This window comes from Protobothrops mucrosquamatus, unplaced genomic scaffold (assembly GCF_001527695.2).
Source record: "Protobothrops mucrosquamatus isolate PMUCROS unplaced genomic scaffold, P.Mucros_1.0 scaffold290, whole genome shotgun sequence".
Lineage (NCBI taxonomy): Eukaryota > Metazoa > Chordata > Lepidosauria > Squamata > Viperidae > Protobothrops > Protobothrops mucrosquamatus.
The window spans coordinates 549,239-575,340 of NW_015386634.1; the positions used below are offsets into that span (position 1 = coordinate 549,239).

Below are 26,102 nucleotides of genomic sequence, written 5' to 3' on the forward strand. Positions count from 1 at the left end.
GTTAGCTGCAGATACCAATGTGGGATAACTTTCCTCTTCCAGGCTGGAGTCTTGTCTCTAAAATGCTGCCTTAGGGACCATAAAATTTCAACCTAAGTCATAAATGTATTAATATAAATTAGGCCTAGGTGGCAGGTGATTGTTCCCAGATTATCTTATTATCTTTGTCTGTGGGAGAATTGTACTCCATACTCTATTTCACACCCACAACCTCCTCCCACGAGCTTCTAACCTAATGGATGCTAAAGACATATGTTGCCTTTGCAGATGATGTGGGGAATTAAAGTCTCCTGCCTCCTTTGGGGCAGCCCACATCCTTCATTAGAAGAACACTGCATTGATAATGGGCAAGAAAGAGGGTGTTTGCAATCCCCCCCCCACTTTTAAGATGCTGCATTTTTCTCCTCTGGATTCATGATGATTTTATCCCGAATAATAGTATGACAATAGCAATTAGCTTCTCAATATAATACGTGGTCCTGAATGTCATACACTGAAATATTTGATCAGGAATTGTACCTTTCCATTGTTAGCACATAGCTTTGGCTGACTACTTTAAAACAGGCTGTCTGTTTTCCACCTTGTCTAGATGCTAGCTCTACCTTCTAAATCTAAATCTAAACCTTCTGGCAGATTTTTCACCTACCCAGATAAATATTCTTGCCATGCTTCATCTCTATTTGAGGGGACATCTTCACTGCACTTTGAATTGTATTCATCTGTCAGAGCACTGGCCTTTAAATACCTTTATGTGTGATGTAAATTGGTTTGGATGCTGTTTGCCCAGATGTTGCTAAATCATGGTCCAGTTTCAGGCTGTTTGATTGGCTAGTTATTGTTGCTGGACCATATCAATCACCAACCAAATTGCCACACTCGGAAATCAAACCGACTATCAACTACCAACTATCAACCCGAGCTACTAATATTCAAACACATTTCAATGTTGTAAAATGCAGCAGTTGCAGCAATCAAAAATGTTATAAGTACCTAAAATTCCCACGTGTTGAATGGGGGGATCCCCCACTTTTCAAAAATAGTTTTTACTAAGAGTCAGCATCCCCCATTCTCCATGCCAAGGGAGAATTTTCAACATATACACAGCCAGGAACTGAATTGTTTTACAGACTGTAAAATGTTTAGTGATAACCTACCATCTTTCTTGACAAGAGTTCAATTTTTGGTGTGGTTACAATGTACGAGGTTAATAATGCACCTTTTATACAAGTCCCTTAATAGGCATTATGACAGGGACAATAATGTTTTTGTGGAAGTTGCAAAACACTTGAATCAATAATCCATTTTTAGAAGCCTACAAACTAGAATATACATTTATAACTCTTTAATTTCACCTTTCATCTGAGTCACTGTGGCTATTCTTTTATATTAAAAAGCCCCATATTCCTTCACTGTTTAAAAGGAAAAAAAGAATATGAACATATTAAGACTGGTGACACTGAAAATGAATTAAAAAGAACCCAAACATGTCCAACAACCTAGCAGTTTATAATTACATACATCACCATAAATATATGGCCTACCTATTAAAGCCAAACTTTGTTTCAAATTCCTGAGCATTTTCCTCCCTTGTGAAAAATGCTGTTAAAATACATTCTCAGGGACTATTAGAGCTCCTTTAGAATTTCTTTGGATTATAATCAGTGCAATCTTTCTACCTGCCTCTGTTTTCTGCTTCAAGAGGAAAAAAGCATCAGAATTTATTTCATAATGTGGGATTGAACTGAAAGGAAGCCACAGGCTGCTGAAGGGGCAATTATCCAGTTAAATACAGCCCACTCATACACAATGCTTAACCAAAGCTGAGTTTGCCAGACTACATACTGTTGTCTTTACTAAGTTCAAACCTGGTTCAAACCCTGCTTACTTTATTAGGTTCAAACCTGGCAGAACTGTCTCTGCAACTCAACATGGTGAAAATTTATAGAATTACCAACAAAAGAAAATAAAAAAGAAGATACAACATTACAAAATGTATGGGATACAGCCAAAGCATATTTTCGAGGCGTAGCGATAATATATATGGTGAAAACAAACAAAGAAAAGAGACAACAATGTCAGTTGTTAAGAGAAGAATTTAAAAAATTATAATTTGAATTACAAATAAAGCCACAAAAGAAAATATTGAAAAGACAAATGGAAATAATAAAACATAAATTAAATTTAATAGAATCAGAAAAATTGGCACAGCAAATTAAAAGGGCAAAGCAAAACTTTTTTGAAAATGCAAATAAACCAGGAAGATGGTTAGCCTATAAACTTAAAAAACAGAAGGAGAAAAAACTGATAAACAATTTAGTAAATGAAAAAGGCTGTTTACAATTTAAAAATGAAGCAATAAAAAAGATAATTAAAGAATACTATGAGAAACTGTATGTTAAGAAAGAAATTCCATGGGAGAAAATGACTCAATATATGGAAGAAAATAATTTACCAAAAGTTCCAGAAAATTTCAAGACTATGTTAAATGAAAAAAATAACAATGATGGAACTGACAGAGGCAATAAAAAGACAAAAAAAATGAAAAAACACCAGGACCAGATGGACTCCCAGCAGAGTTTTGTAAATGCTTACAAGATACATTAAGTTTACCATTGAAAGATGTATGTAACAAACTTTTATTGGAGGCAAAACTCCCAAATACATGGACAGAAGCAAATGTTACTTTGATACCAAAAGAGGACTCAGATTTGACCCAGATAAAAAACTATAGACCAATATCACTATTAAATGTGAACTACAAAATATTCACTTCAATAATAGCTGAGAGACCGAAAAGATTTTTGACTGAATTTATACATCCAGACCAAAACGGATTTCTGCCTCCTTTTGACTGACATTTTCTTCAAACTTACTGGCTTGAAGCTGAGCAGTTGATTACTGACATAATAACTTTCAGCCACTTGAAATAAAGTTGAATGCCAAAATCTTCCATTTCACCCAAACCTATCCTTTTCTATTTCTCAAAATAATAACAGCTACATTAACAGAACAGAACAGAACAGAACAGAACATAATAAGAGAACTGGAAGGGACCTTGGAGAGCTTCTACTCCAGCCCACTGCTCAAGCAGGGAAACCTATACCATCTCAGACAAGAGACTGTCTAGTCTCTTCTTAAAAACCTCCAGTGATGGAGCATCCACAATTTCTGAAGGCAAGCTGTTCCACTGGTTAATTGTCCTCATTGTTAGGACGTTTCTCCTTAATTTCAGGTTGCTTCTCTCTTTGATTAGTTTCCAAACATTGTTTCTTGTCCTGCCCTCTGGTGCTTTGGAAAATAATTTGACCCCCTCTTTTTTGTGACAGCCCCTCAAATAGTCTCCAGGCCTTTGATCATCTTAGTTGCTCTCCTCTGAACTTTTTCCAAAGTCTCAACATCTTTTTTGTATTATGGTGACCAAAATTGGTTGCAGTATTCCAGGTGTGGTCTCACTAGGATTTTATAAAGCGGTACTAATACTTCACGTGATCTTGACTCTATGCCTCTGTTTATACAACCCAGAATCACCTGGTGATTAGAAAAATAAATTTGACCTCTGCTCCTTCCGGTATTAATTCCTGTATTTGCTATTGTCTTCAGCTTGAGAAATATGCCTTGTTCCAAAAAATCCATCACAAGAACAGCAGACAAAATGAGCATATACTGATTTCTACAGTATATACTAATGAAAATGTATCCAGGGTGTACATGACTTAATGTCCAATTCATTCTGTTGACCTTCTGCTTAAAATTAATTTTGATTAATTTAGCAAGATGCTGAACGTACAAACTCAATACTTTAGCAAGTTAAGGGGCAATTTTCTCATCTTTTGATAGTCCCATTGCTTAATTTATATGCAAAAAGCTCCATTTGTCCTTCTTCTTTAAATTACTGCTCTGGGATGATAAATTATGGTACGAGGCTCTGAAGGCAGAAAACATGGAGAAGAAATATCCCTATCCTCATCAAAGCTTCTGGGAGCCAAAGAAAAGCTGAACATTATTCTTCTTAATCCACAAGAGAAAGTTACAGTGAAAGTTACAGCAAAAGAAAGTTATGTAGATCGCTTGTGACTTTAATAGTTCTTTCTCATTTTTACGGAGTCATAGAACAGCTGAATTCATACAGATAAAAATTACAGTGGAAGAAATATTATGGGACGGGCGGAAGGGCTGTGAAGCGAAGATTTGATTTTCTAGTGGAACAGAGAAATCAACAGTGGAATTTAGAGGCTTAGTGATTAATTCACACGACACAGAATTACCTGGCTTAAAAATTCTAAAGGACAATATGTTACCAATACTGGAACAGTTTTGAAAAGAAAAAAGAAAAAAAATCCTTTTTGAAGATGGAGTGATCTATTTAAACATTCAATTTTCATTTAAAAAAATACCATTTCAATATTCTTTACAGTGCTGGGCAAAATCTATTATATCAGTCTTTACAGAGAAATTTAAAGGTGAGATTTTTATTTCATTTCTTAAACTGTGGCTCAAATAAAAGTTGGAAATTGAAACTGTTTATCACATGGGTTTGTTTCCATTCACTATAGAAACTCAACCTTATTGCTGTAAGATTTTAAAATGTAGAGTAGGGATAATGTCCTGCATTAAATATAACAAGGAGAATGGCCAGAATAGAATGTATAGAAGAAAATAGTGTTTCCAGATTTGTTTTCACAAATAGTTAAGAAGTGCAAACCATTTAGTAAAGCCTGTTAGCAAAACAAACAAAAAGGATGAAATAATCTTGTTCTCTCTCCAGCAAAGATTTGAGGGAAAGTGGATATTAGATAAATTATAAGCCCGTATCACCTGAAACAGCAGCAACAAAGTTATATTACTTCTACTACCCAAGATGTTCAGGATTATTTATTTATTTATGATACGCAATTTAGGTTTATAAATGTTGACTCACTCAGCCTAAGATTCTGGAGAACATACAACTAAAACCAATGCGACATTTACAAATCAAGAAAAAAATAGTATAAAACTGAACATAACAGAGGGGAACAAAACAGTGCATGCAAATGATGTCACTCTAACCCAGAGCTAGGAGAAAGAATCAATTTTTTAAAGATAATTTAAAATATATTCAGTAGAGACAGACAGACAGATTGTGATCTTAGGGGCCCTTGGTGTTTTCTGAGCTTGGTTGTTTTCTTGCAGATATTTGTACACTGAGGATGTTACCTAGTTTGGGTAATGAAACATCTGCAAGAAAACAAGCAAGCTCAGAGAGCAACAAGGACCCCTCATTTCAACCCTGAGCTACAATTATTCTCCTTTATGATCTAATCAGCCCTTTTGAATTTTTTATTTTAAACTCATGATAATGAGTCAAAGATCACTCAGAAAGAAAGCAATCATTTTAAAAGTAATATAACTCTTCCAAGGACTACCCAAGACTATGTTGTTATTCCAGCTGCATGTAATTTTTCAGGAAATAATAGATTCTATTAAATCTATGAGAATAGGGAAAGCTTCAAGTCCCAGTGGTCATCCTATTGAGCGATATAAGAAATACTGTATATTGATTATAAACCTAATGTTTTTTTTGAACAAAATTTTTCCAACTTCCTACAAGGAATTTTATATTACCGATTTTGAAAGCTGTTAAAGATTCTACAGATTGCACAAGGTATTGTCCAATTTCATTGTTAAATGTTGACGCCAAAATTTTGACAGAAACACTGGAAGACATTTTATGTCTCCTGTGCAATCTGGTTTTACGAAAGGGCAACAAACCCTGGATAATATTATACAACTGTCAATTTCTAAATTCAGTATCCTGAAATTGATGGTGTGTGTGTGGGGGGGGGGGCTCATTAGTCCCAGAAGAAACCTTTGGAACAAGATGTGGCTAAACTTCTTTTGTATTAAAATTCAGTGTTTCAAGCACTGAAACTTCAGTCAGGGAAAGAAGAGAGAGAATTGTCTATGGAGATTCTCAGTCATCCAAGTTATGGTTGTCCCAAAGGTGCTTTTTCAAAAGGCAAATGGACTTTGTTTTTCCTTGAAGATATTTTGCTTCAAAGACAAAGTTCAAGTTGCCTTTTGAAAAATCACCTTTGGGACAAGAGATGGAATTATGGCCTCACTTTTCAAGATGTGTCAAGGATGTCATCTATCTCTTATATTTAGTCTAATATTGGAACCCTTGAGCCATCATATAAAGTATTTAAGAGCAATATGGGCATTAAAGAACCTGGAGGAAAACATAATCTTAAGATGATCTTAGGATCCAAAATCCCATGTTCCTCCACCTCTGTCCCTACATAAATGACCCATTAAACTCATTCCCCAGGCATAGATTAGACTGGATGATGGACCTTTTGGATGAGTATTTTAGAGTGATTGTTGATTTTCCAGACTTGGATCATTTTTTAGGCTTTGTGCATTTTTGTTGTATTGTTTTGTGAGCTGTCCAAATTCATGACAGTTTGGAGCAGCCTAGAAATTTCAAAAATAAATAAATAAATAATCAATCCCAAGGGAACAGGATGATGCCTTTTACTTTATCTGGCACATCTCTGGAGAATCAGACTGCACAATTCTCTACGACATTCAAGAAGGTGGTCAGCACGGAGCTTTTTCCCACAGATTTTAATTATTTTTTATTAATGTTAGTCAATTATGGTATGTTTCTTTTTTTAAAAAAAAATAAGGATACCAGAATTTATGCTGCTTCTTCATGTGTATAGTTATAGATAGTTTTATGGATTTCATATTTAAAATAATAAGCCTCCTAGAGTCCTTGTCAAGTTGGTTTATAAATATTACAAGTAAGTAATAAATATCAATTGTATGCCCAACATTAAAGACTACATGGCACACCTACATGATGTTGGGATAGAATTATAACATTGAGCCTTATTACTAATTGTACTTTAAACCAATTGAACTTTTGCAAGAAGAATCTTGATTGTCTAAAATTGTAGAATGATGGTATATTTGATTAAAATAATTTTAGATTTTAGATTTGGTCTAGATGCATTAGCAGTATTAAAAACTCTTAAATTACTATCAGCATTGAAATATGACTTGGACTATTGAACACCTACAGTATTTTTATAGGCAATTAAAGCACAGAATTAAGATGGACATTTGAAGGACTATATTAGTGGCTCAGAGTGTGGTCAGGTTATAAATTCTCTTTAACAAATACATAAATAAAGATTATGCAACAACTTTACTATACCTGAGGCTAATTCAACATTTCTCACATTTTCGTTTGTGTTTCTTGGTCTTTTAACTGAATCAGCCACCACTTCAAATATAGATCTGTATACAAAATGTTTTATTTTAATTTTTGCTCCAAATTTTATTGTTCTGGGGAAAAATTACTGTATGTTCCCATTGTCCTATTTGTATTTACTGCCCTTAATGGTTTTGAGAAGAGTAATATATTGCAAAGATGTGAATGTGAGTGTGAATTGTTTGCCAAACAATTAGAATTTATCACCACATAAAGGACTATGGATTAACCAGACATGGGGCACAGAAAAAAATATTATTCTTCTGTGATAGAAAAATGATGCCATCCTGGATTTACAACCTCGAATTGATTATTCGTGTTCAGTCTCCACTTAAAAACTGGCTTGTTTATTGCTGAAGTGAAAAGACTGATCAGTATTATTCCATATGGTCAAGTGTTAATGAGATGGTTAAAAGCTCTCTCTGTGTGGGTATGTGTCTTTGTATATATTTAAAAGCTTATATATGTTTTTGTACATCTATGTATATACATACTCCGAAGCAGAGAATATGTGTGCATAGTGTGTATGTTTATACACACACATATGTGTATATAATAATAATAATAATAATAATAATAATAATAATAATAATAATAATAATAATAATAATAATAATAAATAATAATAATGATAAAGTTGGAAGGGACCTCGGAGGTCATCTAGTCCAACCTCCTGCTCAGGTAGGAAACCCTATACCATTTCAGACAAATGGCTGTCCAGTCTCTTCTTAAAAACTTCCAGTGTTGGAGCATTCACTGCTTCTGGAGGCAGGTTGTTCCACTGGTTAATTGTTCTGTCAGGAAGTTTCTCCTTAGTTCTAGGTTGCTTCTCTCTCTGGTTAGTTTCCACCCGTTGCTTCTTGTCCTGCCTTCAGGCGCTTTGGAGAATAGCCTGACTCCCTCTTCTGTGTATGGCTGGATTAATGAAAAGAATATGACAGCAGTGTTCCAGTAGCTAAGTGGCTGCCACAAAGGAGGTCTACCTATTCGCCAAAGCAACTGAAGGCAGGAGAAGAAGCAATGGATGGAAACTAATCAAGGAGAGAAGCAACCTAGAAATAAGGAGAAATTAAATGACAGTTAGAACAATTAATCAGTGGAATGGCTTGCCTTCAGTAGTTGTGGGTGCTCCATCACTGGAGTTTTTTAAGAAGAGATTGGACAGCCATTTGTCTCAAATGGTATAGGGTCACCTGCTCGAGTAGGGGTTGGACTAGAAGGCCTCCAAGGTCCCTTCCAACTCTATTATTCTGTTATTCTATTAAAAGAAGCAATTTTATGATCCAGTTCTCTTCTTAGGTTCCTTTTTTGTTAACTGGATTAGACATCACTTCAAATATAGAGTTATTCTCTGTAAAACAGGTCACGCAAATGTTCCAGAATCTATTAGCCAGCCTTTCTAAAGATCTTGGCCTTGGGCACTTGATTCCGGCATGTAAAGATGACACAGGATTCTATTATAGAGAACAGAATATTGTACTAGGAGAGGAAAGCCATGAAGCTATCTCAGGTTTCACAAATTCTCTCAACAAAACATGTCAGAAAGCAAGCTAGGCACTCAGCTTACAAATAAAAATAAAAATCAGTTTAAAATGAAAATAAAAATTAGATGATCAAGGGAAAAGGGAAAAGATTTGACTTGACCAGACCAAGTTAACAGGATGCAGCATCAGCAGTAAGATCCAAAAGACTACTGATACACAATCAGGAATGTTGTAATTATACCAATATAAGTACTATGCATATCGTTTATGTAAATAAGTCACCAGAAGGCCTGAATAGTTGCATAGGCTGCCAAGGTTGAGAGAGAGAAAAAAATCTGCTCTGCTAGGGCATTTTTCTATTCCAAGAGCTCTAATTAGCAAATAGTAGAGCTGGACTGTTGATTTTTCTTTATGTATTTATATAACCATTCTGAATGATATTTCACCTCCTGCTTCCCAGAAGCTTCTAAAGTGTGTTACAGTTAACAATTTGCAAACAAATTACAACATTTCAAACATCTGACAATGAAACTATGAAATAACTAAAATCCGAATAACTAAGTGTACATATTGTACAACATGTATAGAAAAACAGCACCTGTTAAGGCATATAAAAATTCCTAGAAACAAAGTTGAATGAAAATATTTTGTTTCCTTAGTTTTGCATTCCAGCTTTGAAGGGTTCCTAGCGAACAGAAGGGGAAGAAACAGAAGCAGTGACAGATTTTATTTTTCTTAAGCGCCAAGATTACTGCAGATGACAACAGCAGCCATGAAATTAAGATGCTTACTCCTTGGGAAGAAAGCTATGGCAAATCTAGACACCATATTAAAAAGCAGAGACATCACTTTGCCAACAAAAGTCCATATAGTTAAAGCTATGTTTTTTCCAATAGTAATGTATGGCTGTGAGAATTGGACCTTAAGGAAGGTTGAGCGCCAAAGAATTGATGCTTTCAAATTGTGTTGGAGAATTCTCTTGGGAGTCCCTTGGACTGCAAGGAGATCAAAGCTGTCAATCCTAAAGGAAATCAGCCCTGACTATTCTTTGGAAGGACAGATACTGAAGCTGAAGCTCAAATACTCTGGCCACCAAATGAGAAGAGAGGACTTATTGGAAAAGACCCCTGATGTTTGGAAGGATTGAACACAAAAAGAGAAGGGGACTGCAGAGGATAAGATGGTTAAATAGTATCATTGATGCAATGAGCATGAATTTGGGCAAACACTGGGAGACTGTGGAGAACAGGAGGCAGTGGTGGGATTTAGCCAGTTCACACCAGTTCTGCAGAACCGGTAGCTAATTTTTTGTTGCCCAGGCCCAGAATGGACTTCCGAAGAGGCATCCACACAGAGAACCGGTTGTTCACATATTTGAATCCCACCACTGACAGGGGGGCCTCGTGTGCTGTGGTCCATGGGGTCATGAAGAGTCAGACATGACTTTGCAACTGAACAACAACAAGTTTTCCCTATTTAAAGGTTTAAAGTTTCCCTTGTCCAGGTTTCCCCTGACTACCCCAACTCATGGGGATGGTGCTAATCTGCAGTTCTCAGCCAAGGGAGCCTCTGTTGTCTGAGAGACATTTATGTGACTGGCATGAAAATATGGAATGCAGTAACCTTCCCGCCAAAGCGGTACCTATTTATCTACTCACATTTGCATGCTTTAGAACTGCTAGGTTGGCAGGAGCTGGGGTGAGTAACAGGAACTCACCCCATTGCACAGTGCTCGAATTTCAAACCCAGGCTGTCAGCTTTCCAGCTGACAAGCTCAGCGTCTTAACCACTGAGCCATTGCATCCCCTTTTCCCCTATCTGCATATCATCAAAAAGAGAGCAACAGCAAAATAACAGTTAAGAGGTCTAATTGCAGATGATCTTAGAGAAGATTATGGTCCTTGATACCTTGAAGGGTCTGGTATTAACAATAACAATTAACTCTCTTTTAATGTCAAATGGATGGGAATGGATGAATAGGCCTTATGTACAATTGTTCTGTAAAATTCAAAGCTTGGGAATTTATGAGATGATAATTCTTTCACATTGCATTTCTGCTATGAGAGATTTAAGCGGAGTAGAATGCCATGGGCTTTGATAAAGCTCCCAGAAAGAGTTGGGTCAGAGACAACTAAAGCTGTTTCTGTGCCATACAGGAAACTGTTCTTGATGAGAAGAATTAAATATTAACCTCATGGTCTATCTTGTTTTCAGTTTGCAAACTCATCAATATTGAACCCCCTGAGAGCATGACCTAAAGTCTTTTACCTTAACAGACATTAACCAGCTTTGATCGACTCAGCCCTGAAAGCTGAAGGTTTGAATATTTAAAATTACATCAAGCTTTCTGCAAACATTAAGGGTTGACTCTTAGCAAGCAGTTCTAGGATGTGACATTTAAAGTGGCTGGGCTGGTTCCACCTTCTTTTTCAAAGGCCATCTTATCACAGGAACAATACATCAAAATGGAAACCAACCCCCATCACCAATAAGGTCATTGTGACACAGGTGACATTAAAGAGTTGCAAGAGAGATTCTGATATCGCTTAATTGCTATGGTATTTCCAAAGAGATATTGATCATCTACATAGTTTGAAATATATCCAGTACAGGAAGGAATTGGTAGATCCATCAATTTTGCTCAGTTTTTCATTTTTCCAACATTATGTTTGTACAGCTCATTTTGGCATCAGGTTACAGGATTTGCTTTTAAAGCTGTGCATTTAAGTATTACATGCACATTATGGACTTCAGCACTTAGTGCTCAAAGTCTTGGGTTTCTGTCAGCAGATAGGACATTTTGACCAACAGTTTTCTTTACCTAGTGACTGCTTGAATAACCAATTCATGCCAATTTTTCTTATACTGTAGTTCTGCATACTTGCAAGGGGGTAAGGTGGGAATTGTGGTTCTCAGGCTGGAGATGACCCTTATGTAAACAGGCAACAATCTCACAGTTTTAAGGCACCAAGTGCAGACAAGCTAATCATTAACTATAGAGGAAGGGTATTTGCCTAAAACACTGGATGTATAAAACTTTTGCATACTGTGGTATGTAGTTTCATTCTTATCTGCAATACAGATTCTAACCTAGCCATACCACATCTGTCAGTCTCCTGCCACGTTTGAGTACAGACAGTCCTTGACTTAACAACAGTTCATTTACTGACTGTTCAAAGTTACAGTGGCTCTGAAAAAAGTAACTTATGACCATTTTTCACGCTTATGACTGTTGCAGCGTGCCCACAGTCAACTGATCTAAACTCAGATGCTTGGCCACTGACTCACATTTATGACTGTTGCAGTGCCCTGATTCCCTTTTTTGACCTTCTGACAAGCAAAGTCAATGGGGAAGCCTGATTCACTTAACAACTGTGTTACTCGACAAATGTAATGATTCGCTTAGCAACTGTGGCAAGAAAGGTTGTAAAATGGGACAAAACTCACTTAACAAATGTCTCCCTCAGCAACAGAAAGTTTGGGCTGAATTGTGGTCATAAGTTGAGAACTATCTGTACGTTTAACCCAGGGATCTCCAACTTTGGCACCTTTATGACTTGTGGACTTCAATTCCTAGAATTACTCAACCACATGGCTGGCTGAGGAATTCTGGGAGTTGAAGTCCACAAATGGTAAAGTTGCGAAGGCTGGAGATCCCTGATCTAACCTATGATACGGCAAGGCTTTGCCTTGATTTGTAACCCTAAGGAATGTGAAAATGCTATAATATTAAATCTGTCCATCTAGTTCATGTAGTTTAATCCTATCTACACTGATGGCCATTGTATGCCCAAGATTTCAGACAAGAATTCTCATTACCTATGAAATATTAAAGATTGACTGCATTAAAATTATGGCCTCAAACCCTCCCTAGAAATCATCCCAGCCCGTTAGAGGCTTAAGGCAGAGATTTGAATGGATTCTTCACTCCATGAAGTCCCCTAGGCAGTAGTCCATGTTATCTTAAATTGGACATGACTACAGCAAGGAGGTGATAGAAATCCATGTAACATCTTTGAGACATAGCCAAGATCTAACATAAGACCACCTATATGTTTTGTGCTGCAGATTATTTGAGATTAGGTCATGGTCGTCTGCAGGCAATGAACTCCTGGGCCTTACAAGACCCAGACATCAAAAAATAGAGAATGAAATGCCTTACCACTAAAACATTGTAGGGGGCTCTACCGGCTGTCTAAAAATCAAAACCAGGAGACCATAAGAAATTTCAGTGGGCAGCAGGAGAGCCAGAATACCGGCTAGATTATCATCTTGTCTCTATGACCCAGTTTCCCATTCATCTCCAGTTCTTCAGGAGCAGGATCTCAGAAAGTATGTTACTGATAATCAGGGCCACTCCATTAATTAATTTACTGGCAATTATTTTCAGCTAGTATTTATGTCAGAAGTTGCAGATTTATTTACATATCTATATATTCATATGGTGGGGGAACTCTTGGACTTATTTCTGATGTCACGGCAACTCAAGTTGACAAGGTGGAGAGTTTTGGGAATGGCACAGAAGTGTATGTTTTTTCTTACCTTCACTTCTTTTGCAGTGGTGGGGATGTATCTCAAATTCAGGTTCCTCTCCTTTTGGATAGGGTTAGGATCATATGATATACAGTATGACCACAATTTGCCTTTGGAATGGGCAAATTGTATTAAAAAAATAAAACAGTGATCTTCCTCGATATTAAATGAAGAATCAGCACATATCTAGGTTGCAAATATAGAAGTCACCTGTACGGGTACCACTGCAGAGTTACTTAAAACTCCAGAAGATTGGAGGAAGAAGTAAAATTATTATTTTTTCACTCTCTTTGCATCTCTTTCCAGATTTTTTGATTAAACACATAAAATTTTGAGTTTATTGTACTGTATTGTATAATATGAGCTGTGGTGATGCAGTGGTTAGAATGCAGTATTGCAGGCTAAGTCTGCTGACTGCCAGCAATTCGATTCTCACTGGCTCAAGTTTGACTCATCCTTCTATCCTTCCAAGATCGGTAAAATGAAACCGCTTAGAGAGGGCTGTAAAGCACTGTGAAGTAGTATATAAGTCTAAGTGCTATTGCTATTGCTGTATGTACAGATTACATTTTTGATATCCTGTCTTTTAACTCCACCCAAATACAAAATATTTAAACAATTGCTTTGCTACCCAGAGCAATCATAGTGATTTTGTTTTTCCTTTGTTTTCAGAAGGAGGAACATGTGAAGTTATAGCAGCACACAGATGTTGTAATAAGAATCGAATTGAGGAGAGATCACAGACAGTAAAGTGTTCCTGTCTACCTGGGAAAGTGGCTGGGACAACACGGAACAGACCATCATGTGTTGACGGCAAGTAGCTTGTACTGAATGTCATATGAATATGGGTAAAATTTTCTAAATGCGAAGAAGTTTGAAATCAAGAGACCTGTATCAACATTTCAACATTGCTGTTACTTAAGGCTTCCGTGCAGAATTGGAAATGAACAAAATGAATTTGGTTAAAACTGTCAAACAGTCTGAATTTTAAAACTTAACTGCAAACACAAAATACAAAGATTTCTGAAAATATGAAGTTGCTATGGAGAAGAAATAAAAGAAATTTGCAAATAGAAATCAGACAGATTTAAAACACTGCCATTTCTTTCATTGTAAGATTTAATTTTAAAAGCCATCGAGGGGAACAAAAAAAAAAAACCACCCCTTTTTTCTAAGAGATCTAAAAACTGTATGAGTCAAAGACAGGAATGCCATAAAATTTGCCATAAAATTTGCATTAGCCTGTTCATCACTGTTCAAAAAGCCATTATATTCCTTTTTTTTTCTGGCTACCATAGCACAATCTACTTCTTTGCATACCGTTTTACTGCAATAGTCCTTTCTCCTTATCTTTGCACATTACGCTTATATATTTGAGTTTCTGTATAGACCACAGTATAAAATAGATTGTGTAAACTTGCATATCATGTGCACAGAGAAATTATTATAGTGTATGAAACTCAGGCTGTTTTTACCTAAAGAGGTACCACTTTTTATAATTCTTTCTGATTCTTGCAGAGGGGATAGTTACTCCCATTGAAGTATTAGTAAAAAGAAAAAGAGTTTCCCTTCTATCCCCTCATCTAAATCATTAATGGTATTAAAGAGTCTAAGACAAAGCTTTGGGGTGCCCCACTGCATAATTCCCTCCATGTAGATGTAGTTCCATTAAGGACTACATGTTGAACGTGGTTGCTCAGCCAGTTATGAATCCATCTGTCCAACCCACATTTTTCTATTTTATCAGGCGGTAGTCTGTAGGTCCCTGTGATCTACTTTATCAAATGCCCTACTGAAGTTCAAGTAAATTATATCCACAGCATTTCACTGATCCCCTAATTTTGTCACTTTGTCAAAGAATGCAGAAAGATTTGTCTGGCATGATATCAGCTTTTAGAATTAAGGAAACTGAAATGCCCAGATCTTTTTCAGTGTTTGAGAAGATCTATGTAGGGGGCATCTAGAGTGCTGTAAAAGTGCAACATTATCATGAATAGAAAACAAGTTACAAAAGACATAGAGTTCTGTTGTCCAATAAATAGCTGCTGCTCCCTTCGAGGAGTGGGTTTCTCATTCAGTCTAATAGAATTAGTCCCACTTGAGAGGTCCATGGTGCTCTCTGAACTTGGTTATTTTTTTGCAAATGTTTCATAACCCAAACTAGATAACTAGGTAAGCTAATGTAGATTAGGACTGATGATGTTACCTAATTTGGATAATGAAAGCTCTGCAAGAAAGCAACTAAGCTCAGAGAGCACCAAGGACCCTTCATTTCAGACCTGAACTACAAATATTCTCCTTTATTAATCCTACTTGTAGGTTTAACTACAACTCAGAAGCAATCACAGGATTTAAATTGTGATGCAACTTGCAAAAAACTGAAGACAGGATATGTGTTTTGCATATGGATATTGCTTTTTAATTTCAAAAAGGTCCCTTTGTTTAATTTACCTTGATAGATTAATACCTGAAATACCCGCAGTGGATGAGATCTTTTTTTAGTCACCAGCAAATTTTATCTGACCTTATAATATAGTACAAATACTCCAAAAACAGTAGTAGATCATGCTATGTTTTCTTTTCTCTAATTTCAGTCTTTCTGTTATCTCTTTTTTGCACATAAAGTCAATTCATAACAGAGCAAGACCATGATCATATAGCTATTTATATTAATTACGGGTCTTTGTACAAAACTTGGATATTAACTCAGAGTCACCGAATGAGACCTTTATTATTTATTCCAGCTGACAAAATTAAGTATACAAATCACAGTACAGCTGAATACTATTCAATAATAATAATAATAATAATAATAATAATAATAATAATAATAATAATAATAATAATAATAATAATAATAATAATAATAATAATAGTAAAGTTGGAAGGGACCTTGGAGGTCATCTAATCCAACCCCCTGCTCAGTCAGGAAACCTTATACCATTTCGGACAAATGGCTGTCCAGTCTCTTCTTAAAAACTTCCAGTGTTGGCGCATTCACCGCTTCTGGAGGCAGGTTGTTCCACTGGTTAATTGTTCTAACTGTCAGGAAGTTCCTCCTTAGTTCTAGGTTGCTTCTCTCTTTGGTTAGCTTCCACCCGTTGCTCCTTGTCCTGCCTTCAGGCACTTTGGAGAATAGCTTGACTCCCTCTTCTTTGTGGCAGCCCCTGAGATATTGGAACACTGCTATCATGTCCCCCCTTGTCCTTCTCTTTGTTAAACTAGACATACCCAATTCCAGCAACCGTTCCTTATATGTTTTAGCCTCCAGTCCCCTAATCATCTTTGTTTCTCTTGACTTATTTTTTTTAACACGTACACACATATGCACACTGTATTTCTTTTATCAGCTTGATAAATGTTGTTAGAGACTCCAAAATTATGAAAATTAATTATTTTGAGTTTTTAAAGTGTGCCTACCTTTTTATATGATTCATTCTAATTGCCAAAACAGATATACTTGTAGATTAATAATTAAATTAACTCAAAGATTAAAATAGCGTACAGAAAATAAAAGAAAAGGATTTCCAGGTCTTTTTATGAGAGTATACTAAGGATCAATAATGCATCCTTTCTGTCATTCTTAGGTGCCATGCAAAATTATGCAGAATTAAAAATGGTCTCAAGATCAGATCACTGATCTTCACTGTTCTTGCACGAGACTTTAAATGTAAGGTTGCTGATATTTTCTGAGATGGGATGATGGTCTCATATAAGATTTAAGCCAGAGATAGATAAGAGAGAGTAAGAGAGAGATGAAATATTTTCAGGGAGGTCACCATCTAAACAGTTATTGTTAGATATTCTAGTTGTTGTAGTTCTTAAATAAATATCCAATTTATTATATTAGATATATGTATATTACATTTGCCCAGTGATCAATTGCTCACAAATCAGTCTAACGTGGAAATCTTGCCTAGTTTTTGAATTTCATGGAGTTCTCAGCATGTACTTCAAGTAGAGGAATAATGATATGAAGCAAACTGATGGCATGAAGATATTCTAGAGCAGGGGTGTCAAACTCAATTTCATTGAGGCCCGCATCAGCATTGCGGTTGCCCTCAGGGAGCCGGGTGGGTGCGGCCTACTGGGTGGGGGTGGATGAAATGGGGGTGGCCTACTGGGTGGGGGTGGCCAGCTCTACACCGTTCGCATCAAGGGTGCTTGTGGGGGCCTGGGCTGGAGTGGGATAGATCTGAGGGTCTCTGGCAGAAGGGGGTGGGACCACGACAAGTGCCAAGGCATGGTCCACTGGAGGAGCCTCACTGCTCCTCTCAGGCCATGCGGGAGGGGGCTTATGGAGCTAAGACTGAATGCGTTTCAGCATAGATGGCCACCACAAAATTGTACATTGTCTCCCGGCTGGCCTGGGCCAGGGCCAAGGCAGAGGGGGCCATTCCTTCACTGTTTCCAGGATGGCTTTGCGGGCCACATGAAACCACTTCGTGGGCCGCATCCGCCCCCCCCCCAGGCCTTATGTTTGACATGTCTGTTCTAGAGCATCATTTTCTCCAAATGCAACCTATGTAATCCAACCCTCCTGGTAAGCACAATGTGTAACATGTACTCTATGCCGAATGCCATGTAGAAGCCTTTCTTCCCTGGTTTTAGAAGACAGTTGGAAGAGCTAAAATGGGGTGAAGCAACTGAATCCTTTCTCAGAAGATGAAGGTATCAAAATGGTTCCAACGCTGTGTATTTGGCCCCCGATCTCCAAAGAACCTGGTTGTTATTGTTTCTAATTTGGGTGCATGTAATGCAAGAAACAGAAGAACTTCACCTAAATATATCCTAGCTAGAGTTCAATAATGTGAAATTTGGAGTTAATGAAATGGCATGCACTTAGTTCTGGTAGCCTCTGAGCCAGTCCTTGATAAATAATTTGTATTATATACATAACTCCTCAATATCAGCATTTGAATCTAAGGGAAATTGCTCACAATCAAAAAGCCAATAGTTTTCTGTTTATCTAATATGTACCTTAGATGCTATCAAAGAGCACTTCTCTCTCAACTCCTTAAAAGTACTTTCAATCAATTCTTATTTCTATGGAAAGAAAGGAAAATGTTATTTTAAATCTAATGAGTCAGCTTCTCCTCCCTCTAGGTGTGTTCCAGCCTACCTAAGGAGAAATCTCAGGGTTCCTTGTTGTTAATGCAGTATCTGTAGAAATAACAAGCTGGCTGGGTAAATTATTTTTTCACTCTAGGAAAAAAAAATAGAGCCTTTCTTTCTAATGCACCTTTGGAAACTGGACAGCAGATTTTATGCCTTCTTTTCTCACTATTTCAGGAATTCTGATTATTTCATTTGTTGAGAGAGGTGCAAGAAGAGACATAAAATGCATCATTCCACACTCAGATCTATTTAATACCATCGGACAGGGAGATGCAGAACCTGGCATTTCAGAAGGAAAATGAGTGTACTCATACAGCAATATTCAACATCTCTCTATTTGCTCAGAATTCTTGGTATTATGTATTTGATCATGTTTAACTTCCATGTACATTTTGGCATATTATCTTCATTTGAGAAATGCTACATCTGAAAAGTGTGCTTATAAAGAAAGTAAGTATTTGGCTTGGATCCTTCCCAAGGGTACATTAAATTCAAATATATTTGGACTGATTGTTTGCTTGGTTCAAGAGTGAATTGCAGAATCAGTGAACCTACAGATGTTGCTCTCATTATCGACCATCCTGAGTAAGCTTAATTGAGCAGTTTCAAAGGGCAGAATTCTTTGGCATAAGAATTTTGGCTTTTGTAAATTCTGTGATTAAAAATACCTGCTTTGTAGCTCTTTCATAATTATGTGAAAAGGGGTCAAAAAAAGGGCAATGGACCATTTGAAGCAGCGTTCAAGCTATCCATCAAAAGAACTTAATTCAAATTCAGAAAAAGGGGAAAGAACTTCCATATGAGAACACTCCCATAAGCAGCATTGCTAAGGTTTCTGATCTCATATGGAGAATGATCCTTAGTCTGGCAGTCTTTTCCCACAACTAACTTGCTTCCTTGAAATGCAGCTTCAACCCTTCTCGGTTGTTTTTCCCCTTCCCTGTAAATCCCAAATGTTTTTACTGGGTGGAGACTACGGATTCCCTTATCTCTCCATGCTTGCTCCCACTCTTGCTTTTCATCCATATGCATTTAGTTATTTAACTATACTACAGCTTTCGGTGTTTTCCTGATCTTTGGTTTTCTTTTGTACCATCCATGGCACAGTAAGTGGATTAAATGGAAAAGTTTCTTCTTTTCTACTGGTCCAACATATGGAAGGCTCCATAAATTTGTCTTTTTTTACAGAGATGACACTGAATCCACAAGCTTTGAATACAAAGCTACAGTACACAATAGGAAGTTCCAGACTTTCACTATATAACTTCTTGATCTCGTCCTTAGTCTGATACTCTCTATCAAGTTGACTTTTTGAAGCCATTGTTTTTCCATTTTCTTTCTGTTGAAAAAGGAATGATGATGTCTAGTGAGCATTGCACTTCAGTTCCATTCATTCTGGTGATCCAGCTGCAGACTAGTTTTTAAAGCCATACAAATCAAAGCAAATGAAACTAGCCATATATTATGCAATCAAATATTTCACTAACTTACCTCTGATGCCTACTGAAGTTCTCCCCACTGGAAATTTCGGTCTGAAGGGCTGGCAGAGAAAGAATTCCAAATGGCAAGAAAATCTTTCAGAGAAAAATCCAAGGTAATAAAGAAAAGGTCAAAGACTGTTCTGAGCCAAAGGACTTGCTCTGTGGTGCTAAGAGAACAGTTCCGAAGAATGAAATCAAGCCAGGTCTCAGAGTGGTTAAAGTTTAACACAACTCTGAAGTTAATACAATAAATTACTGCAACCACTCAATAAATAGACTGAACACTGCAAAGGCTGTAAGTCATTCCAGAAGAGAGAACGTAATAACAATATTTCCTCATCAATAAATACATCCTTAGCAGAAAAACAAAGTGTCAAGTGAGGAGTGCACAAAGAGGCACACACAATCATAATCTGAGCTCTGAATAATTGTGAATTGTGTAAATGGCAACAGAAGGTAATAGACGAGTTTCCAGAACATGGGGACTCTTGCACCTATAGAAAGACCAGTGATTTGGGAATTCTTTCTTTTCACAAGAGTTCACCACAATAAGAACATTATAATGAGAAACATTCTTGAGTTGGCTTGGGGTTTTCTGTTTATTTCTCCCATCCTTTTTATTATTATTTTTGAGCTATTGTTAGTTTGAGATATTATTGCTGATTTTAGTAAGTTACTCACAAAACCTCTTTGGCTGGAGGGTTGGGTAAAAATAATACTTAAAATAACAATAATGCAAATGAATAAAAAGAGGAAAGGAAAGGAGAAAGGTTTAGAGATTTAGAGATTGTCACTGTTCCAGTCAGCTATAATTCTAATGAGTTAGCCAAATTTCATTCACTTAAATAGCTTCCAAAAGTCAGGAATGTAAAATTTAAGAGGGTATGGAATGCTTGGGATTAACATAATGGATGCAGCCTTATCACACATTTAGATGTTTAGGTTTCTGTCTGGAGTTTTATTGTGGTTTTTATCTCTTCAGTAAGATTGAACTTTTTCTCTACACTCAGTTTGACAGGATCAATGCTCTAAAAATAATATTGTTAGACATCTGGTCAAAGAAGAATAGTTTTAGTGCTTTCAAGGTCTTTCTCCACATAGACTAATGTATACAGATTTCCAGGGAATAAATAGTGAACAGAAAATGACTCCACTAAGAGAACAGTTAACTACCACAGCAGAATGAAGATCTGGGTGAAGAGACTTGAGATTGTCCCCAAGTGCTCCTGACAATTGCTTCTCATGAGGACACCAGTCTGCAGTGGGTATAGTGCTCTGGAAATTGAGGGAATGCCATCTTCACCCAAACCGCAGTCTTTATGGGACAAGGAAATAAACAGCAATTAGATTTTGATTTTGGAAAGTTACAGACTAAGCACCCAAATGAATTTGAAATAAGTTTGAAATTGATTAGAAGAATGCTCCCTGTGGGAAAAATCTGTTTGAATTTTTTTGGGGGAAACATGATAAAATGGGACTTGGACACTAGAGGGAATTTGAAGGAACTAAAGATTATAATTAAAGAAGAATATACTTAAATTTGACTTACTAATACAGAATGGAGCAAACTGCTTTAACATTGGATATATTGAGGGATATTTGTGAACAACAAACCCAAAGTTAATTTTACAAGTGTCTGACATTCTAGATCAGGGGTGTCAAACTCAATTTCATTGAGGGCCGCATCAGCATTGTGGTTGCCCTCAGGGGGCTGGGTGGGTGTGGCCATGGTGGGTGCGACCTACTGGGTCGGCGTGGATGGAGTGGGTGTGGCCTACTGGGTGGGCGTGGCCAGCTCTACATAGTTCACGTCAAGGGTGACTTTGGGGGCCTGCGCAGGAGTGGGACAGATCTGAGGGTCTCTGGCAGAAGGGGGTGGGACCGGGGCAACACCAAGGCATGGTGCATTTCTTCATTCCTCACAAAGGGTGACACCTCCCCAGCATGTACCTAGGGGGCGGGGCCAACGCAGCAGGGGCTGGTTCTTTGCTGTTTCTGGACGGCCTTGTGGAGCTAAGACTGAATGTGTTTCAGCATAGATGGCCACCACAAAATTGTACATTGGCTTCTGGCTGGCCTGGGCCAGGGCCAAGGCAGCGGGGGCCATTCCCTCACTGTTTCCAGGATGGCTTCATGGGCCACATGCAACCACTTCGCGGGCCACATCCGGCCCCCGGGCCTTGTGTTTGACATGTCTGTTCTAGATAGTCTGTATTTAAAAGATATTATGGAACAATTTTTATCAGCAAGATAGAAAATGGATTTTAAAATGCCAGGCTCCAAGAATGATCTAGGAAAGGATGCTACATTGGATACACAAATGAAAACAGCTGATGTCTTAAATATTTAAAAGTAACAAACCAAAATAGTGATCTGGATCATTTTCCTACACTGAATTTACAAAAGGGGCTTGTTAAAGTTTTTAAGAATTTTGTCAGAAGGGACAAAGAAAAAAATGAAAAGAAACTCCTAGGATATTTCTTGGTTAAAGATTAAAAGTAAAAAGAAGGAATATAAAATTGGTTTATTTGATCAAGGTTTATTTGATATATTATTATCTCTGATAATCCTTAAAGGACTTTTGCTGATCAAGATGGAATGATGAGTTTTAAGGGTTTGTTTACAGATAAAAGCTGAGCTATGGAAAGAAGAACCATTTCATCACCCAGCTAGGTAATATTATCAGTAATGATGTTATCTAGTTGAGTAATGAAACATCTGCAAGAAAGCAACCAAGCTCAAACAGCACCAAGGACCCTACAGTATTAAAAGGTTAGAAGTTGCACTTCCAACACTTTTCAAGAGCACTAGCATGCTCTAAGCATTAATCAAGATGCAAACAACCCTAGGGAATTTCGATATTTTCTTTTGCAGTCATATGAGATTCACATTTGGTCTTTTAAAGAACATGAAATCAGGAATTTTCAGGGTATCGTTTTCTAGAGTAGAGACCTAATCTAATCCTTTATGCATCTGTTTAGAGATCCCACAGATGCTTGTTCTGCACATCTCCGAGACCATAGCTTGTACTTAAACAAAACACACTTTTATGCCATTCTACGGTATTGTCACAAATTTATTCAGATCTGACAAGGTACAAACACAACTCAACAAAGCTCTGTTGGAAGCAAAATTATTTCAAGCAAATGCATGAAGCTTTGGGATGAATTCGCAGCTGGTACAAACATATTCAGCTGAACACTGGAGAGCTGGGATTATGCTGAAATGCCGTCATTTGGAAGAAAAGAAAAAGTACAATAGAGAACCCAAATTCTTTTATTATTATTTTTTTCAAAAACAGAGTGAATATCCCCACCCTTAAAACAGATTGGGTACCGAATCGATTATATAGCATAATATGTTGCTGATTTCTTATTTTGATCTAAGGCAAAGATAGGATAGTATTTGCAAACTTCAGTCTGATGCACATATAAAAAAAGTGCCATTTAATTATGATTCTTGGCTAATCGTCTGCTAATGGGGGGGCTCCAAAGCAAAGAAACCAGGAACAGCTGTCCCCCTCAGATAAGAAGGTTGCATCTTCCCACTTCCATTCATGAATTTATTACAAAAAAAATAGGAAATAATTTGTTTATTTGTCAGCTACAAAAACTTAAGAGGCAGCATAGCCACCTAGAAATGCTCCCTGCCCCTTCTGGGCCCTCACTGATTTTTTTTTCTCCTGACTGCTCTTTAGCATGCTTCACAGAGTTGTTCCTATGAAAAGGCAAAATTATATCATAGTCCACAATGAATTATCTGGAAGAACAGGAAAGAAAGCATAATAAATAATTACATGTGGCAATGTGCAATCTCATCTTCAGCGATTCACTCTGAAGGGCCTTACTCTAACTCCAAATAAGCATGCATAAGATCGCAACCACACTATCCATCCATGTGCATTTTTATTTTGCAGCGAAGTCCTTTTAAAGGGAATATAATATAAGCAAAAACTAATCTGAAAATAAAATGATAAGAATAGTATGTTTGAATGCCTGAAAAAAATGTTGAAAAGCATGCTGTGGGGTCTGCGCCTTCCTTTCTGAATCATCAGCTGTAAAAAAAATGGCCTTAAACAAGAAGTAATATTATTCAACTAATGGGCATTTAAAATAATTCTGTGCTAAAATGTGATGCTATTTCTGAGTTTAACTTTTGAGGGACATGACAAGAGTTTTAATGCTGGTATTGTTTTCCAAAGCACATCTTTCCTTTACTCATGACTCTTCCTCATTGTCTACCGCATGTCCAATAGAACTAGTTTGGCTGAAGATTAATTTCAATGTAGGAAGCCAAGAAATTTGGAGGTTGTGCAGTTGACCTATAATGAAAGACCATGGCATTCATTCGTGACAATTTAACTAAAAAGCATATAAAGAGCATATATTTTAGACAAAGCTATTGCTGTTATTAGAATTTTCAAATGTTTTGGTCTTCAGTTGTCCCAGATTTTCTCTCAATAGCTCACAAAAACAACTTCTTCTTCTTCTTCTTCTTCTTCTTCTTCTTCTTCTTCTTCTTCTTCTTCTTCTTCTTCTTCTTCTTCTTCTTCTTCTTCTTCTTCTTCTTCTTCTTCTTCTTCTTCTTCTTCTTCTTCTTCTTCTTCTTCTTCTTCTTCTTCTTCTTCTTCTTCTTCTTCTTCTTCTTCTTCTTCTTCTTCTTCTTCTTNTCCTCCTCCTCCTCCTCCTCCTCCTCCTCCTCCTCCTCCTCCTCCTTCTCTATAAAAAGTAGATTCTTATATCTGCAGTGAATTTCTGTCTAACCAAAAAGTACCACATTCTGTTTCCCTATATCTGAGAATAAGGGAAGGTTTCCAAATCAGGTGGTATATCTACAAAGCAACTTTGATTTCTCTCTTATGAAAAGTTAATGATTGTTAGAACTGAATTTCCTAAATTCTACTAAAGTTTTTCAGATAAGCCAGTGAACTCTTCCCAGCTAATTTACATGCATAACCCACTGTAGTGTTTCAAATCAATCTCAAGGGATTTGGTTTAAGCCAGGGTCTTAGTGAGAACTCCAATCCAAAAGTAAGAACATATTGTTGAGATTTTAAATAGGCAGCAATATATGCAGTTCTTAGTACATGCATTAGGAAAGAGAGAGATGTTCTCCACATCAAAGAATTAATGAGTTTTCAAATCTTGATCATTTGCTATAATTGCTGAAAGCTATTAGATGGGACAGAAGACAGTACAGCTGGTAATTTTGGTGATGTTTAGGAAATGCCCAAGGTGCTTTTATATTCATCATTTTTGTGCTTGAGATAGATAGATAGATAGATAGATAGATAGATAGATAGATAGATAGATAGATAGATAGATAGATAGATAGATAGATAGATAGATAGATAGATAGATAGATAGTATAGGGTATACATTCATTTTAATTGCATTAGATTTATATTGTTTAAGTACTACTTCTAAGTGTATTACTTTAGATGACTTTTTCCAACCTAATATCAATAAAATGTTAATGTTTTTAAAAGCCCTAATTTTAAAGAAAAAATGCTAGCGTGCTTATGCCCACAAAAGCCATTTAAAAAAACTAAATAATAAGGGCAAAAGATTGTAGCCTTCCCAACTGGCACCTACCAGAGACCTTAAAACTACCACTTACATCATTCTCAGTGGCCACTTAAAAGAGCGCAAAACACACTGAGTTGATTCTTGTTGGCCTGCATGCCACCAACTTTTTCTTAGTCTTCACAGCTCCATAAAATAGTCAGGGGTTTTCCTATGGTTAAACATGTTGTTTGAATCCAGACTGTCTGCCATTTCTGGCTAACATTAGACTCACTGTTTACCTGTTACAAAACATCTCAATTTCTCACTTTTTGGTTTAGGTTGGCAAGATCTGGGATGATTAGCAAGGGCTTTTCCACCACTCAAGGTGAGATAATCCTGCCTCCTACTTTTCCCACAACAATTGTTAAGCTGGACTGAGAAAGCATGACTCACCCAAAGTCACCTAGCTGGCTTTCATCCCACTTTTTTTAAAGTGGGACTAGGACTCACAATCTCCTGTTTCTAGGCCAGCACTTTCACCACTACATCAGACCAGCTCTCATGCCCATTCCTACAGGATTATCTGCATTATTTATTTAATTTATTTATTTATTTAATTTAATTTATATGCCGCCCTTCTCCCGACGGGACTCAGGGCGGCGCACAACATATTTAAAACCAGAACATATATATAATCCCCCCCTTAAAACCGAATTAAACC

General features: G+C 37.0%; 1 protein-coding gene across 1 annotated transcript in view; it reads left to right on the forward strand.

Moving 5' to 3' along the window:
* The window catches only part of TAFA1 (TAFA chemokine like family member 1), a 399,679-nt gene that overhangs the window by 329,304 nt on the left and 44,273 nt on the right, over positions 1–26,102 (forward strand). The window contains exon 2 of the mRNA XM_015814876.1: positions 13,948–14,088. Within this exon, the coding sequence (XP_015670362.1) occupies positions 13,948–14,088 (141 nt within the window). The remainder of the gene's footprint in view (positions 1–13,947; positions 14,089–26,102) is intronic.